Source organism: Clavelina lepadiformis, chromosome 2 (assembly GCF_947623445.1).
Source record: "Clavelina lepadiformis chromosome 2, kaClaLepa1.1, whole genome shotgun sequence".
Lineage (NCBI taxonomy): Eukaryota > Metazoa > Chordata > Ascidiacea > Aplousobranchia > Clavelinidae > Clavelina > Clavelina lepadiformis.
In genome coordinates, this window is record NC_135241.1 from 248,115 (window position 1) to 266,572 (window position 18,458).

Here is an 18,458-nt window from a genome sequence, read left to right on the forward strand (position 1 = left end):
CGAAGTCATTTCTATGTAAAACATATGGTTTGCAAACGGGACTTTGCAACAGGTGTCACTATAGGCGAAGTGTCACTATAGCCGAAGTCACTATAGGCGAATTCTACTGTATTACATTATTATTATATCATGTTTCACAGCACACCTGAAGAAGCAAGCTGCGAAAGCTCGTGTCGAAAAATATAAAGTTGACCTTAAGAGTGCCAAACTATATCCTGTTTCATATTTTACTTATTACAAATAACCAAGAACATAAACAATACCTGATGTCTAATGCATGAGTTGCAATCACCATGAATAGCTCAGACAGCTCGTCCGTTGATTTCGCTGATTCACGCAGTTAACGATCTCTATCTTGATGATTCACTCGACTATCTCCCAATCTCTGCTCGCGAGTGGAAGTGCGAGCTCTTAAAACGTGACAGCGATGGGAGTGAAAATGTTCGACAAGGAAAACGCAGCATTTCATAACATGTGCAGCCAGGAAAACAATGTGAGATACATATATAGTTGAAGCTGACACATCAGCGTTAAAGTTAAGAAGCGGGCATTTCCAATAAAGACTTCTTATCAGCACAGATGCTGGAAAACAACCTGAGAACGTACTAAAAGGAGTTTTCACACAAAGTTATTCAGAGCACTTTTGCAAGAAATGATGTAATGGCATTAAAAAATACCACCCAGGCCGCTACACGTTCTAGTTTTGGTGGAAGCCTTTTATCTTTTTGCATTAAAGTAGTTAACAGCCTTCAAATACGGTTCAGGCCTAGGGATGCACAATGCAGGATAGTTGATTAATTATTCTAGAAAAACTTAGAATAGTTTATTTCGGATTTAGAATTTTGAATCCTATTCTAGAATAGCATAAAAGTTAAAAATTTTAAGCATCCGCAGTGCGTTTGTTTTGAATTTGCAATAGGTTCACAAAATTATTATGGCTCAAGCAAGTTTACAAAATTATCAATTTATGTCAAAGTGACATAACACACGGTTTAATTCATGACGATTAACGTACCCACCACATAGCCTAATATTGGAATGTGAAATAACAATCGACAACGACATCTCCTGCACGTGCCAATGAAAACCTTTAATCTTAAAGTAAAACCAATTCTTAAGATTCGGGAAAAATACAAAAATTAGCTTCGAATCTTTTGAGATTCGGTTCTTTAGGATTCGTTGTTCTAGAATCTATATTCTAGAATGTGTATTCCTATTCAGCCCCCAGGGCTTTGCCGCCTTTTTCCATTCATTGGCTGTTTCTTTCTTGGCACAATTGTTTAACGATTCCACTTTTTTGACATTTTTATCGATTGAATCATTTATACTTCAGTTTATTTTTTCTTGTTTTGAAAATTTTATGCTTATATTTTAAGTTTCACCAAAAACTGGGTTGTCAGTTTTCAGATTTCTATGTTTTGTCGTCCTTGTCAATCAGCTGACAGAAGCACGTGCTTCACTCCCAGTCAAGCGTGACACAGGCTTAGATTGAAACCTTCAGCTACTTGCAGGCCAAGTCAAGGTTGGTGTTTGAAGTTTGACTGGGATTTGTAGTCGCACGCGATAATTTCTTGATTTTGTGTGAAAGTCAGAGCGACAACTGTTTGTTAGAAGCTTACGGTAGATGCAGCTACAGTGTTAATATTCAGTGCACAACTGTCAGGAGGATTGTTTAACCAAAGTTGTACAAGTAGGCTATTTTTTAATACAATTTCACATTTGAACAGATAGAGAACTCGCAGTTTGTTTTGTTTCATGCGACCTCCTGCAAATATGATGGGCGCCAGATTTTTTCGCTGCTTTTCTTCGAAAGCTCCAGCTAAAAATCCCCAAGTTTTTTTTGACATAAAAGTCGGCGATGAAGCGGCCGGCCGCATCACAATGGAACTCCGCAAAGATGTTGTTCCCAAGACTGCGGATAACTTTCTTGCGTTATGTACGGGCGAGAAGGGCTTTGGTTACAAAGGGAGTCCGTTCCATAGAATCATCCCAGACTTTATGTGCCAGGGCGGAGACATAACACGCGGGGACGGCAGAGGTGGAAAAAGTGTTTACGGTGAACGGTTCAAGGACGAGAATTTCGACCTCAAGCACACAGGCCCGGGAATATTGTCAATGGCAAATGCAGGAAAAAATACAAATGGCTCGCAATTTTTTATTTGTACTGCGAAGACCGACTGGTTGGACGGAGCGTAAGTAGCAGGAACGTTCTGTACCGCCCCCATGTGAAATATTGTTATATAGTTTTTATTTTACAGACATGTTGTGTTTGGAAATGTGATCGACGGGATGGACGTGGTGAAGAAAATGGAATCTTACGGGTCGCATGCGGGACACACCAGTGAACGAGTGACCATATCAGACTGTGGAGAGGTCGATGAGTGAAAGCTAATACAGCTTAGAAGATTGATTGTCATTATTTGAAGTCGAAACTCACTGAATAAGAGTCAGGGTTATCAGGATTTTGTGTGAACTGTGTTCATTATTGTCAAGTGAAGAATGAAAAAAAGATTCTGTGCTGCTCGTAAAATATAATTTAATAAAACTGAAATGGTGAGCCAATAAGATGTGTACACAGGCTGGAAGCACCAGACAAAAACAGGCAAGAATAATCTCAAAAATCCCCGGCTTCACCAGAAGGCAAATCATGCGAGTTACCGTTTTTCTCAGGGGAGTGTCTAGCAATGTAGCCCGGTGCAGGGGTGAGTTTTGGCAGTGGTATGGTGCGTTTTTGGGCGTCGTTGTTCGAAACGCGCGGGTCGTAGAGCGGGGGAACGCTGGTCGTTGTTGCGGTTGTTGTTTGATGATTCAAAACTCTCGGATCGTATGGGGCAGGCTTGCTAGAAGCGGCTACAACAGAAATAATATGAATTCAGCAATAATAAAAGCCAATACTATTATATACTTCGAAAGATGTATTTTTTAACTTGTGAAATTGCCCCACCTGCCCTGATGAACCTCGGATCATACGGAGCAGTTGGTGAGGTAGAATCTTCCTTTGATGATTGATTCCTCGGTGGAGACTGGCTAATGCGTCTGTTTGCTGGACGAACACTTCCTCTCAATAACTTTGGGAGTCTGACCAGTGGCTCTTCACTATTTGTTGGACTTTTCTCACTTCCTGCCGACTTCGTTTTATCTTCCTGGATGCTCGCAAAGTCCAAGTTGAGCTCTGGCAGGCTTGGGATCACTGATGAGGAGGGTTTCATCAGAAGTGCAGTGGGTTTTGGCGGGATGAACTGCTTCGGTTTTTGTAACGCTGCGATGTGGGGAGGTGAGGTCTTTGTAATCGAGGTTGCCCTCCCCCTCAAACGGGGATCATTAAGGGATTTCCCTTTACTCCTGGGGTCCATCTTCAACCTTGACTGGGAAGCACGGGGGTCAACATTTTCTGTGGAAACATTTGACTTGGCAGTGTCAGATGAAAGAGTTATTCTGAGTCCTCGAAGATTACTGGAGGGCAATATCACATCTTTACTGAAATGAGGAAGAGTGGCTTTAAACTCAGTTCTTGTTTTCCCGAACAATCGACTGAGCGACATCCTGGGATCAGGATGCGCAGAGTGGATCGAGTCTGTGTTGTGTTTGGTCACCAACGGAATCGTGGCAGGTTCCTTCAAAAGCTCGCTGGTTGAGAGGCGACGTCTCAGTGGGTGGTGATGCTGGGATGGATGGCTTGGGCTCATGTCGCTGCTGCTACTCTTCCGTTCGCGGTGAAGTGGTCTTTGTTGCGGAGGTGACATCATCGTCTTACCCACAGAACTTGATATCACTGTTGCATTATGAGTCTTTGAAAGTCCTACAAAACATAAGACCTGCTGTAACATTGTTTACAATCTACCACCTATATGGTTTCATTTGCAACAATGCGTTTATCAATCACAATGGAGACCTGCTACCTGGCACGGATGGTGTCATGCTGATGACATCTGCCACCTTTGACAAAAGCTTGGTGTCAACAGTTGACTCACTGGAAGTCTGTTTGTTTGAAATCATTTGCATGATTGACTGGATGGATGAGTTAGACTTCATCCTGCGTGGATCTTTCGTCTGTGAACTCATTAAACTGTCCTCCTCATCGCTTGAGTATGTCCAGTTATCGGCAGAAGAATCTAAAATATTGACAGAATATTTGGAATTTTTCCAAACTCTCTTAACTCACGCACATGAAGTGTTGACTTTATAGAGAGGACAGGTGGCTTGTCAAACCTTTTCTTGCATTAGCCTCGTCCAGATAATTGTTTTGTTTCTTCTCCTCGGACATGCTTCGATTCTGGTGGATTCGCATAAAAAGAGCTTTCTGCTTCGCTGGGAGGAAATCCGGCACCCTTACAACAGATTCTGCAAAATGTTCAACAAATAATTTCCTGCGGTTCACACAGGGGGCTGTGTCAACAAATGCCATTACTACATCATAGATACCATTAACTAACTACTAATTAATTACTAACCATTTATCTCCTCATGGTCATCCATTCTAATAACGTCCTCATCCACTTTAATATCATCTTCATGATCAAGATGGTCGTCATCAGGAACTTCTTCATCTTTCTTCTTGGCTCCTGTTATGACAAATAATTTGCTCTCCATCTCCAATCAATGACATAACACTCTTCATGGCATATATCATACCTGCATTGTTCAATGTCCCTTGCTCCACATTCCCGCCTGGCCGCCCTTCATCTTGGGATGTGTCTGAAGCTTTTGCTGTGGTTTGGGAAGTGGCGTAATAATTTTCATAAAAGCTCCGCGCTTCTTGCTGCTGTTTCAGCATCGCTTGTTGGCGTTGAATCCACGGTGGAGTCGCACTTCCTGTGGAGTAAACATCTGAAGTTAGTATTTGTGGCAGATGTGGTGTCATCCAAGATGAGTTTACCTGGAGGTAGTGTGGGAAGGGGTGGCACAGATGGGGGGATCATCACTGGTGGTCCTGGGGGAGTTCCCAGCAAACTTGGGGTTGGGGGGAAATTGGGTATGAGTGGGGCTTTAAGAAGACCTGTTCCTGTACCCGGTATAGGTAGAAGGCCCCCACCAGTGCGAGCAGAATCGTGAATCGGGTTTGGAATCGATACCGTTCCCGCCTTCAACTCTTCCTCCAGCATCTTCAAGGAGGTAACGGTGCTGAAAAATATTTCAAGAATTTATCAACAACCTTTCCTATGAGATGAATGCCCTCTCGCTTCCCTCACCTCAAGTACACAAGCCTTCCTGCCTCCAACCAGTTATTGTCTTGGATGCTGTGCAAATCAGACATGCCCTGTGTTAACTTGCTCTGGTCCTCACTCTCACTCTCTCTGCACATCTTATAAATTAACTTCCTCATAACCTTCTCCGCTTCTTTCAAAATCTGCCACTTAACCTGCCACAGAGCAGGAGAAAGATTACTCACTTTGCATCAATCTTCTTCTGCATCTCCGGAGTAGGTTCGACTTTGATGTCAAATATGGACGGGATCTTCGAGCTTGACTTCTTCACTCTGTGTCCTTGTCCCGGTGGAGGGAGTTTAGTGTGAGACACGAGAGCCATTCCGGCTGGTGGAGTTGGAAGCAATCCAATCCCTGGAGGAGGTTTCTGAAGTGGTTTGATCCCAGCCTTCTCCAGCTCTTCTATCTCCTTTGATTCCCGGAGCCCTTCTTCCTGGAACTGTGAAGATGGACAGAATAATATCCGGCTCTAGAGACCGGAACAAAACCAAAGAGGAACTCAACAAACCTTTTCAATGATTTCTTTAGTTTGTTCGTTCAGCGGGTCATGTGAGTACCGACAATTCTCTCCGCTGATGCATTGTGTGCCAGTGTGAAAATATCTGCATGGGTACTCTTGTGTGACATGAATATAGCGAGTTAAGGCAAATATGACACAAATCGATTTGAACTTATGAAGACATTTGGTGTTAACAAGATCAATGGGATTATTTAGGAACAGTCACTTACTCACTGATAAAATCTGACAAAATGAGAGTTTTGATAAATGAAGCAGATTAACGCAAAATTACAATTAGATTTAGAAAGTTGAAAAAGGATATCATGCATATAGTTGCACTTGTCTCCAAGTTGGCAATACCCATTCATATAATGATGACAGAGCTCACTATATTTTTTGAACCTCTTCTTTGATCCCAACTGATGGCGATAGATGCACTTTTCACCCTGATATAAAAACGCCGCATTGTAGTAAAAAAAGGCATCAAATCGGCTTCATACAGTAGGTAGTCAGAACAATTTTACATCTTGCTACCTTGCCACAATGTCCTTCCTGATAATATCGACAGACAGGTTGGTTGTCCTTTGAAGTATGGCTGCGGTCATCACTGGGTGTCCCCATGTTTCTAGATGATGCTGTTCTTCGTTTATCGCCATGCTACACAATCATTTCAAATATTAGTTCAAAAAATGGGTAAATACTTCAATAAAGGAAACCATCTCTACCCTCTGCACAAACCTGTCTTCTGCTGGTGCGGGAATCATCATTTTGGTGACGTCTTCTACGCTCGGTAGTGTCAAATCCCACACTGTAGTAATTATCTTCATCGCTTACATCATTGTTACTGCCACTTTTATCTTTGTTCTGTTTGTATGATTGGTATTGCTTCAAATGTGATTCGAAATCACTGTAACACGAGTCCGAACCAGATGAATAATCATGTTCTTGTGTGTAGGTGTCAGCATTGTATGGGTAACCGCTCATGTTCCCAGATGTGTTGTAAGTCGGGGTTTGGTTGTAATTAGATTGGGAATAGTTATTTGTGTCATCATATGTAGAGGACATAGCGTTGTACATGTCATAACCGTACATTTGTTCAGATGGCAAGGGTGGAGATGATGATGATCGTTTTGTATTGGATGTGTAGTGACTATCAGTGTCATTTTCAGGACTTGTGCTCTCTCTATCTTTTTTGCCATGTTTGCGTCTTTTCTTCTTTTTTCGTGATGGAGGGCTGTCTCCCCCCTCTTCACTTGCTTCCTCGCCCTACACAACAGATTTGTTGGATCAACATGCAAAAGTTTTTAACACCTTGTCTTCATCTTAAAAATATGTTTGATTACCTTTCGTTTTTTATGTCTGGACTTTTTTTCTTCAGATCTGCGATCATCTTTTTCGTGTTTTCGTTTTCTTCGTCTATGGTGTGACTTCTTGTGATGTCTTTTTTTATCGTCATCTTCAGATTCTTCAATTGCTTCTTCATCGTTAATAACATCTGGATCATCTTTTTCATTTGCATGGGACTCAGTAGCTTCCTCATCCCTTTCAAGATCTTCATCATCAATCTCACCATCTTCCAAGATTTCACCGTCCTCACCCCCTGGTCTTAAACTCAAAGTTATGTCAGCAGATTCCATACTTAGCATAATGAGTTAAATGTTATCTTGCTTCTAAAATTGTTTGATAGTTTAGTAAACACTTATTACATTGCAATTAATTTGTCACCAGCATACTGATGTGTCTATATATATAATGCAAATGACATTTTATAGGATTCATGTGTAACCAGGTTCATGGATTTCTGGCCGCTTTGCAGTATCAAAAAAGAGTACTATAACAACCATCATTTTAAATAAGAAACTGTAGGGGTAAAGTATCAGGCTAACTCAAGTTTTGAAACTTTTTTCATTTGTCCATTGCACTTTCGGTTATTTGTTGTGTTCATTTTACATGCAACATATATAAAACTGTATCACTCAATTTAAAACTTTGCAGTAAGCTTCAGTTCTGTTGTTTGCTAATTCAACGTTTGCTCAGAAAATTTTGGTTTAAAACAAGTTTATGTTTAGATAAGTTAAGAAGCTTACACCAAAAAGTTAACCCCAAACTTTAGGCTAGGGTACCAGAAATGCCAACCCAAATTCTGTTAATAAATAACGAGTGTAGTTGATTAACAACATTATTGTGAAAAGCATGTGATTAATAAGTTGTAAATTAAAACAGAATTCTGATTAATACTAGAAAGTGAAACCAAAAAACTGCTATTTCATTGAAGTGTTCCACTGAGAAATAGAACGTGCGACAAGGCCCAGAATTTGAGACTGATAGAAAAAAAAAGGTAAATCTAACAAGAAGTGTCAAAATGAGAGAGCGTTTTATGAATATGTATGTGGTAACTTAAGGACACTGCTTGAATAGTTTGGCCAGCTACCAGTTCTTTTGACAATACTTCTAGTGGAAATAGGCCATGTGGTTTCTTGTCTAAATAAAATCGGCAGGGCGCGCTAGGCAGCCAACTCATCGGCATTTTGAGGTCATGCTCTCGCAATAAAATAAAGAAACCAATCCGCGCTTTTCTCTTTTTAAAACCTCGAACGTGACGCCCTTCCTGTAGACAACTATCAGGGTGCGTTTAGAGATTTTTAATGGAGAGGGCAAACTTATCTTCTCTTAATCGTTTTCCAAAACTGTTTAAGCTCGTTACGCGTGGAAAGCTTACACATACAACTACCGGAAGTTAAGGTAGAGCAGGAAAAATACTACTATACAGTGAACTTCTACATTTCCTTCTAGTAGATGTTTGGGGCAACCAGTTACACCATCGTTTATGAAATATATTAACAAAACGTTTCAAACTCAGCACACTTTTCCTTAAACTCTGAACGAGAGATAAGCCTAGACATTTTTATTTTCATGGGCTGATCATTGAGAATAAACCTATTTGGTTTCATAACGGCTGCTAATGTTTTGTCTTCAGTTATTGCGCTGGTTTTACCGTCTTTTTTTAAGTATAAATTTACCTTCCACAATCCCAAACTTTCATCATTTAAAACAGGTTAAACAGTTTATGACGTATAAATTTATGTTATTTTGACACAATCGCAATTACAGTTGATGAAATGGCGCGTTCTATTAGTATTTTCCATTAATCCTGTTGCAATTAAAATTAAACCATTTTTGAGAGGAAGAACTTGACTAATTTTTTGGACGAGTAGGTTTCGTAAATCTCCTACGAAAAGACATCGTGTCCCATCGCCATTGTATGACGTACGTCAGGTGAGCAAACGAAGCGTTTCAACGTCGCCGCAACAAATTTGTTTGGTTTGAAATAGACCATTATACAGATTGTTCGATAAGACCGCATGTTGACGGCTTTAATTTAAACAATTAACGTAACCACGACATTCGTAAGCACTGAATACATGTGCATTCTGCCAGTAACAAGTTATTTTTGAAACACGCAAGGAATTATCAACATAAAATCTATATTCTTGTGAGGGTTGGTAACCATATCCATGGTGTCGCTAGTGCGCTCATTGGTTTCACAAAAACGGTTAAGTTGGATTCGACAAAGATCAGCATAAACAATTATGCTTCATCACTTAAGAGGGAGTATGGAAGACACAACTCAAGTGTTCTAATTTTGTGTGCTTTTCTAGATGCACGCTGTGTATTATTTGGGCCTAAATTCTTATGAATAGGTTTTCAAATTCAAAGAACGAATCATTTCAAGATCTCACCAACAACCTAGGCTGGGCTTAAAACGCACCGGAATCTAAGCAAGTTATAAAACTCTCTCGAGTGCAAGCCAGCACTAAGCTTTAATGTAACCAACTTACAAAAATATTAATAATTCAACAAAATGTATGCTGTACCCAAGTTACCAGTTATTTGTGCAATAAAACGTTTCATTCCGGAGCGGTTGATGCCACGACACAACTAAATTATATATTGATAAGTCTGACAGGCAAGGAACATGATTGATGCTTGATAATAGACCTAGGCTCACATATTGCATTAAATCTAGGAATAACCTACTGTAAAATTGACAGAAGAGCTTGGACAAATTAACCTTGGGCGTAAAACTACCTTTAAAAGCGCCAGCATAAAGCTGGTTCCGAAATTGAGAAGACACACACAAGCAATATAACAAACCGAGCTCAATCACAAAGGACCTCTACAACGACCTTCAATGAATTTATGACGCGTTCTTCGCGAAGTTCTGATTGGACGATTAAACAAAGAATAAAATGAGCGAGAAATGACGTCACGGGACAGCCATTTGGGACACCGTAGAAACATGGCGGCCGTGACGTGTTAAGGTAAGGAGAGGAGTTAATAAAATTTGAGGCTGACACTTTCTTGTATATTACGACTGATAAATACTAACCTTTTCGCTTTGCCCATAAAATGATGCCGCACATACAACACAACGGTGTTAGTTAGCACACACGGCCATCGTTTTCGATAAAACTAAACCTTACAACTTCCCGAAGGCCTACAAGCGGTGTGCATGTGAATTTACCTCAATACCAGCAAGTTACATTACAATACATTGTTGCATTTCTCCACAAGAAGTTTGCGTCGATGTAGGGTAATTAATACACCATCGGACCTTCAAAATCTGCCTATAGTACTTTTAAGGAATTGTGTTTTATAAAACTTGACTTATAAAAATCTTGTGAAGCACCAACCAAAATGTTTCTTCAATACGGAATGTTTCTCAGCGCAGCTTGCTCCGATAACATTTCATCGCCAAATGACAGCGGGTGACGCATTTCCGCGCATGCGCAGTAGCTTGTTTTTCTTTATTGGTTCAAATGAGAGAAGCGGGTCAGGGATTAATCAACTGATAAACTGAAGGGGGAACTTCAAATAAACAAGGTTTACAACAAGCGGTACGTAGAGCTTTCAAAAACAACTGTTTTTTTAAACTGAATAATTTTAAGTAATTCAGTAATTTATTTCTGACAATTTTTTTAAATTCTGACGTAATGATATCATTACCTAATCCTAACCAGCGACGTTGTTTACTAAGAAATGGTGTACAAGCAATCTGTCCTACTACAAATTAAAAGTAAGGGTGAGGCGTCATACACATGCGTTTGATCGATTACTTAAATTGCTGCGCTGGCAATAAACTGCAGTAAGCGGCGAATGATAGTTGATAACACTTGGCGAGGCGACGAAAGAGGGACCGCCAGCAGAGCGATTGCGTCATCTGGCGTTGCAAACGCCCTTGTTTTGAATTACTTCACAATGACAAAATCTTGCACAACACTTCAGGTCAAACTGAATTATGTCGAAGATACTTCACAATAAACGTTATAGTCCAACACATGTGACGTCGCTATAAACAAGATTTCTCATTTGCCAGCTTCGACGTAATCAAATCGCATGTCTGTGACATCGCCCTTTGGAAATACCGATGCCGTCAACAAATTCTTACCAAATATGGTATGGCACAGGCACTGCTAAACTCAGTCAAACGAAACGGCCATTTCTGATAAAATGTGTTATGCTAGCGCCACCTGCCGAGCACAAAATTTGGACGGTTTCAGAAGTCATCACACATTTCGCAAGGTCACTTAAACTCCTTCACTCATTGCAAGGCATATTTGTCATTTGTTATTGTTGCATTTAGTTGTTTGGATAACACTGCAGTGAACACTTCAAATGCTCGCTATTTAATCGGTGGTTCCCCGCAGAAATCTCTTGTGTATTTGGTCAAGTTGTGCAATTTTATTTTTCCTAAATCGTTTTGACCAAGTAAAAAATTCAGACACTTCGACATTCATTGATTGAAAACACGTAAATTCCACTAAATATTGTAAAAATAGACATCAAAAATATGCGGCAAAACAAATATCCGGCTTTTCTTAGTAAAGGAAGCATGTTGGTGACCCAGCCGCTGAAAATAAATGTTGTTCATCTCTGCACAAAGCTTTCATGAAAATCAGTGCGGTCCACCACCAACACTACTCTCACACAGCGAATAATAAGAAGAACTGAATAAATACGAGAAACAATACAATAAATAAATTTCCTAATTGACAACACATGGACAATAGCAAAGTATTGTGGGAGTGAAGAAGTGGAAAATTTACTCCCAGCACAAATGAGAAGGCTGCCGGCATGTCTTGGAGTGCTGAAGTAACTCCTTGCGAGATAGCTGTACATGTCTGGGAATGTTTCATCAACATACCTACTCCCATTAAAGCTATTGCATAATAAATTAGCGCAGGCAAATATTGCTCCATCACTTTGCATAGAAACATTCACACAGCAGGGAGGTGACAAGGCTGCTCTCCATCATATCAGGTTGCTAGATCAATTTTTTGCTTCAAATGACCTGGCACTACCATTTTTGGCCAGGATCACTGCATACTCTTAATCATCTGTGAATATTTGCCCATATTTGGAGAGCTTCATGTGAAAAGGTTGACGTGAACAGCTCATTGGTTGAGCAGATATGTTAAAACCTTCCTTATGTTGGTTATTGTTCCGAGAAGTTTTAGAAAATGGACCAGGGTTCAGGTCTCGAGTCAAGTTACTGACTTGGAAAATATCTTCTGGGTCATAGTCTTGCAAAATCTTATAAATTTCCGATTTCTGCATTTCTTTCCTCATGGTGTCACAACAGTGCAGTGAGCTGACATCCATCGGATGGGCCTCCGTGTTGAAAACGTATCCGCCTTCAAGAAAGAAATTCACTTAAAACTCGATAATGTGCTTCAACCAACCTCAATGATTGAAATATTTGCAAACTGTGCAAGGACAACCTGAGCATCTCTCAGCTCAAATAATAGGTCACCTGCACCAAGCAAGCATTCTTCGCCGTTCTTGAACCTTCTTATCGTCGCCCCTTTCATGGTTGACAGGAGGGGATTCCCCGGATCAAAAAGCAGGTAAAGATACTTTATTGTTTCAGCGAGGAAGAACGATTCCATCCTGTTATCCAGGGTGTGGTCCTGCACGTCTTTTATCTATTTTAAAAAATATAATATTTCTCTTTCCAACTGACAGCGACATCACTCAAATAACGAAATCCTACAGATGCAAATCCACATTCGGTCCTGGATGTGACATTGATAGAATGCAACGCAGAGTTGCCAAATTCCAACAACATCGGGTCCTTATTCACTCTGTACATGTACATTGTACTCTCGATGAGCTCTGGAAAACAAAACATCGCCGTTGTGATTTCTAAAGATTGTTGTGATTGGAAAGATTGATCTATGCAAGGTAACCTATGTACATGAGCTTCCCTGCCCACTGACTGACTTCGCTGACCTAACTTCATTTCTTTTCTGCTTCTATTTTTATCAGAATTATTTTCTGCCACTTCGATGTTTAAATGTTTGCAAAATCAAAACAAAATTTCCAATACCTGGTCTTAGCGGGTAACCCTCCCTGTTGGTGTAAGGGGCGGCGTGTGGGATGCTGTAAAACTCGGGGGTAGCACCATACTTGCGCCACACTGAGTAGTAATTCAGGAGGGTCTTATATGCACTATCTGCATCTCCATAAAGGGTCTACAAACATCTGATCATTAGAACTCAAATAAATCGCATGCAGGGTTGTAGTGGTCACGAAATATTATCACATTGCTAACTAGACCACAAGGGTGTGATGCAGTACCTGAAGTCCCGGCCAGAAAGCATCCAGCGACTGATGCATTGCTTGGGTGACTGAGCCACTGTCCATGTTAACCCACATATACCAATCCCCGTGTTTGATATGCTTCTCTATGGGAGAGATATATTCTGCATGAAGAAGACCAAAAGTAAATTTTAAGGCTCGGCAAAATCTAAGTAAGTAATTGAGTTAACTAAACGTTTAAAGATCGTGTTATCGGCAATCCCAGATAATTTTCTATTAACTTCACACTTCCTTTGAACTCTCACCTTTGAACATCTCCATCAACTCTGGCTTGTCGAGAAGAATTGCGCCTTTGACGAGATATTCGAAGTACGAGTCAACGGCCGCCCCGACCCCGGAATCCAGTGCAGTCCACCTCCCACTCTGCACGTCGATGTGGTTGCCCACCTGCACACAACTACGGTCACAACAACCAGCTTTTGCAGCAAAACTTCCGCAAAAGAAATGTACAAATGACACTTTAGTGATATCACTCACAAGACCAATTTTTGATCGCCGATTATGCAACGCCTTCAACGCTCGCAGCGCAACCTTTTCGAAGACTTGGTCGCCGGTCAGTCGACTAATCGTTGCAAACTCGACGATAAATGTCCCCACACCTGCGGTGCAAGTTATTGGGGTCTCGTTCGGGTCAACACCACGTTTCAAATTTACAGTCCCGTAAGGCATTCCGGTCCGTGTGTTGAATGCTTCAAACATAAACACAACATAACTTAGCTGGCACTCCATAACGACTGAGAAATTTTCCATTAACCAAAGACATAAGTTAAGTTGTCCAGGTTGAAGCTGCGTCAACCATATCACCTGGGAGGAGCCTCCTTGCCAGATCAACGGCAAGTTTAAGCAATGGGCCATCGCACGGCCACCTCTCGTCCACATCCACACCTACTTTTTGCGCCATCAAGTGAGCAGATAACAGTCCTCCAACCACTGTGATAATAAAGAATGTGAAACAACAAACAAGAACGAAAGAAATAACTTCATAAGATAGAAGCAGGCACCAACAAATCCTAAACCACTGCCAAGATGCAACGACTTTCCAGGTGACACAAAAGCAGTTCATACATTTACGGAAATCTATTATTACACTGTAAATTTGTAGAATTTTTGCGACACTGAATCATAATTGCTATAATTAGACCTCCATTGAAATAAGTGACCAAGATACAGACGTAGCACAAAGGTTTGGCCTTACCATAATTCTATTCCTAATAATCAACATCTCATAAACACCAGTTAGTTACCCCTAATATTTGTTTCAAACACCGAGACATTTAAATCAACGTTGAAATCCAATCTGTCGATGAGTATTTCAGAAACACGCTGGAACTCGCTTTGATTTCCAAGCACCTGGATCAATTGAATAGTAGATGACAGAAGCACCAGGACCCATATAAATACATGACGTGCACTTCACTGCTTAACATTGATTAAAATTTAAGGCTTACCGCAAGGGTGTCGAGTGCATCAACCAAGGTAAGAGAATAGCTCCCCCAAGTGTCAATCCCATCACAACTTAACGGCCTCAGCTCATCGTAGGGAAATGCATGGTCGAGGTATCCGTTGTACGCGTGGTAGAAGATCGCCTTCACTTGATCTCTGTCGTTTTCACAAGCAAGATTCTTAACAAATCAATCATCTAAAAACTTTATGTGAATCCAACGAAAAACTTCAAACTTGTTCAAAACCCACCAACCTCAAAGAAGACAAGTCCAGGGATGCGGTCGCTATGGAGACAAGAAGACCAGATAGAATGAAAGATTTCATCGACATTTTTATTTCCTTTGTATCACATCGCACGAACTTTAAGCATCATCCTTTTAAAAACATTGATGGTGCAAGTCAGAAACTAAAATATAAACTTCACAAACGTATCAAACAAAGTCGAGTTCCTTGATTGGAAAATTTGTTTTCAGTCGACCAGGATAAATAAATCTCAACAAAATTGAGGCTTTTAATTTAAAAAAAAGTTCTTCCAAAATCAAAGTAACAATTGTGTTTCTGTAATCAGAACTTGCACAAAAGCTAGCTTGGTAACCGGGACTCCAGCAGTGAGGAATCCTCGCCGAGTTTAAGTCGAGTAAAAAATTTTCCACAATCTGAGGATAAAGACTGTGAATACATACCCTACCATAAACATATTATGTCTGAATTGGCTTCGCTGGAGTGCTAAGAAACTCCATCGTTACTTTTTCAATAACTGCTTTTGATGAATTAAATCATTCACTCATTTCAGCACAGTTTCAATTCAGGCAAGAAAGAAGTCGAGCAAATAAAGGTTCCGACCAGGAGTTTGTGGTCAGACTGAGTGGGTGAGTTGAACTTGCTCGTTCATCAACGCCGACAAGTGTGAGCGCAAGAAATATGTAGTTTGCTCACAGCATTACTTGGAGTGGGAAAAGTAAAGTTTGATACTTTTTTAACAGGTCTCGTACCACAGGATGCACTTCATGTGATGTATACACCGTTTCAAAGTTCAGTTTCAGCATTTCAAGCATTCCAAAGATTTAATGTCAACTCCAAGAAAGGGAGACAATGCGCTGTTTTACAGCTAAAGAAAACAACAAACAGAAGAGCAAAGTAAATTTGCAGTTGCCATGGTTTCAATATGATTGTGACAAGATGTGTATTGGCTCCGTCTTATGTCGAGGTAAAACTGAGTTTACGCAGCTTGACTGTAGGTGTCACCGGTCTTTGGCCTAATAATGGAATGCACCCTGGCTCCTATCCATAGAGAAATTGGCAAACTTTGTCCATCGAAGATTTCCAAAAAGATTGGATTGAAGATTGCTTACCAAAATAGTTTTACACAACATCAATATTCCATCAAAAAAATTTAAGTTTTAAAAATTTCCCGACTTAAAAAATACTAATGTTTAAAACTTAAGTCTGCCAAAATCAATCGGTGTTGCCAAAACAAATTGCGTTTGATTTTGGTATCATAATCTTTATCCTTGACTGAGGGAAAACTTTGCACAGCTTTTTAAACCCGACGATAATTCATCATCACTCGTGCCCTGAGCCACTGACTTTGTCTTTCGTGCAAGTTCCGACACATCCATTTGGTTTGTATCGCCTGAATTTAAAACTGTTCACCAGCACCACGCGTCGTTAGTGCTGTGTCCCAGGGAATTAAAATAGCAGTCCCACTGGGTAATGAAAATGGGCCGTATTATTGCCCAGCACTCAACCGATCAGCTACCGACCAGATGTTCAGCGGAAAGGCCGCAGATTTCAGCTTAGACTCGTATATGATAAAATAATGAGACGGTATAGAAATTGAAAACTAGCTTGCAAGTGAGTAATGAAGCCAAAAAAATGCTTATACTGTGATAAACCATTTCGCTGTGATTAGACCGAATAAGTCAAACTGTGTACATTACAGTGTGATTGCGCATCTGAGTGCGCACTTCCATTGCGTCTGAGCATTTTTTAATTTTTGGCGCACTCAACATCTTGTTGTAATCGGCCAAACTCTGCAACTTAACCGTCAGTACTTCAATAATTTTATTACTTTAAGTTATAGACTAACGTTGACACAAAATTTTCTCTGAAACGAACTAAGCCACTTCTTTTCAACACCAATAACTCATTTTCAATGCATTCTATGCTTCATGATAATTTCTTGAGAGTAACTATTTCTCCGTAAATAGGTCAGGCAGTCCATAGTTAAAGATAGGTCAGGAGAATGGGCACGCAAAAAGATGATTAAAGCTATTTGGGGTTCAATTGAAGTTAGGTTTACGTTAAAAGGTAGATTTGGGTTACTATGTTATAATATTTAAGTGAGTTTAACAAGAATTCATCAAAAATAGCTTTGAACGTACAATTTTTTTCCGGTGAAAAAAAGATAGTCTAATATTTTTGTTTGACAAAACGATTGAAATTGGTTAGGATTCTCAATTCACCCAAAATAAAGCAATAAGTCACTCAGAATATTTGGTAATTGTGAGTGGAGATCACCACTCATTACTGTTGAGTTGGGTTTTTCATCTAGATTTGAGTAAAGTTGTAGTTCAAGTTTCCATCAGCATTATAAGGCAGGGTTTTGACCTCCACCACTGAAGTTAAATTGAGCCAGTGCTGTAACCAAGTCATTTTTGAAGACTCCAGTCAAGTTAAATTATTTGAGAAATTGAATTAAGTCAAGTGAAGTCAAATTACTAATTGGTTCAAGTCAAGTTAAAATATAATGCAAGTCAAATCAAGTCATGTCATTTGCTAAACTTTTACTTACTTTTAATCAATCGTTTGTAATGAAATCAAATGTCTGTGATTCAGTTGCTCAATAAATTAACAACTAAGATTTAATGACTTGGTCAACTTACTTTCCGAGACTCGAGTCAAGTGAAGTCATTTTAAGCATTGATTCAAGTCATCAAGTAATTTAAAAACGTGACTCCAGTCGACTCATTACAACACAACACAACAACACTGAATTGAGCAAATCTAAAATTGAAAGGAAATTTACAAAAGCTTACAGGCAAGCATCACCTTTCAAGCCACGACATCATTGAACCAGTGAAACAACGTCATAGGAACGATTTTTCCGGCGAGATAATTACAAAGGTTGTCGCTTCCTTTGCTAGCCCCAAGAGAAAATATGTTGCCAATTGGAAAGACATGACGTGTGCTTCCACAGGAGGGGAAGCACCTGATACCAAATCTGGTCGGAAAAATAAAATCATAGACTCTTATTATAATAGTAATTTATGATGAAGTACTACACAAAGCAGAAAGTTAAAAGTTAATTATATCAAAGTTAATGAGGCATAATATGTGTTGGCTAGAAGTATATTTGGAAAAACGGCAAGCCGCATTTTTCGAATAGAAACTTGGGATAGATTGATGCTGCTAACTTTCAATTACCGTCCTTGCCATAATGCATCATTTTTAGCAACTCTTTTAAATCAAAATCATTATGATCGATCATCATCGCTCTAAAAAAAATAATATTTTACATTTTTGAAAAGTAGATTTAATTTAGAATCGCATAATGCATTTAAGTTTAAGCATCATATAAATCAAAATTAGTGGATTTCAATCCCAGGGTGTCCATGACAACGGTTCAAGCGAAGGCTGCTTGAAGTAGC

At 39.9% G+C, this 18,458-nt stretch overlaps 3 protein-coding genes across 5 annotated transcripts; 1 reads left to right on the forward strand and 2 right to left on the reverse strand.

Moving 5' to 3' along the window:
• Positions 1-1,530: 1,530 nt before the first annotated feature.
• Positions 1,531-2,565, forward strand: LOC143445949 (peptidyl-prolyl cis-trans isomerase-like). The gene is made up of 2 exons (XM_076945367.1): positions 1,531-2,192; positions 2,259-2,565. The coding sequence occupies exons 1-2, from the start codon at positions 1,756-1,758 to the stop codon at positions 2,383-2,385; spliced, it is 564 nt and encodes a 187-aa protein (XP_076801482.1). The 5' UTR covers positions 1,531-1,755; the 3' UTR covers positions 2,386-2,565.
• LOC143445948 (uncharacterized) lies at positions 2,512-7,409 on the reverse strand. The gene is made up of 13 exons (XM_076945366.1): positions 7,047-7,409; positions 6,442-6,969; positions 6,238-6,360; positions 6,025-6,149; positions 5,713-5,821; positions 5,390-5,643; positions 4,877-5,121; positions 4,633-4,812; positions 4,452-4,562; positions 4,210-4,341; positions 3,900-4,112; positions 2,945-3,799; positions 2,512-2,850 (listed from the first exon to the last, which is right to left on the reverse strand). The coding sequence occupies exons 1-13, from the start codon at positions 7,347-7,349 to the stop codon at positions 2,615-2,617; spliced, it is 3,414 nt and encodes a 1,137-aa protein (XP_076801481.1). The 5' UTR covers positions 7,350-7,409; the 3' UTR covers positions 2,512-2,614.
• A 4,016-nt stretch (positions 7,410-11,425) lies between these two features.
• On the reverse strand, positions 11,426-18,004 carry LOC143446918 (ER degradation-enhancing alpha-mannosidase-like protein 2). Of its 3 annotated transcripts, none has more exons than XM_076946776.1 (12): positions 17,860-18,004; positions 15,062-15,182; positions 14,814-14,964; positions 14,610-14,715; positions 14,170-14,295; positions 13,843-14,054; positions 13,611-13,752; positions 13,345-13,469; positions 13,094-13,238; positions 12,758-12,879; positions 12,518-12,689; positions 11,426-12,398 (listed from the first exon to the last, which is right to left on the reverse strand). In XM_076946776.1, the coding sequence occupies exons 2-12, from the start codon at positions 15,136-15,138 to the stop codon at positions 12,094-12,096; spliced, it is 1,683 nt and encodes a 560-aa protein (XP_076802891.1). In that variant the 5' UTR covers positions 15,139-15,182; positions 17,860-18,004; the 3' UTR covers positions 11,426-12,093. The 3 variants fall into 3 exon arrangements, with proteins under 3 accessions (XP_076802891.1, XP_076802892.1, XP_076802893.1); XM_076946777.1 differs by having other exon boundaries at positions 17,847-17,965; XM_076946778.1 differs by lacking the exon at positions 17,860-18,004 and adding an exon at positions 17,694-17,822.
• Between the last annotated feature and the right edge of the window lie 454 nt (positions 18,005-18,458).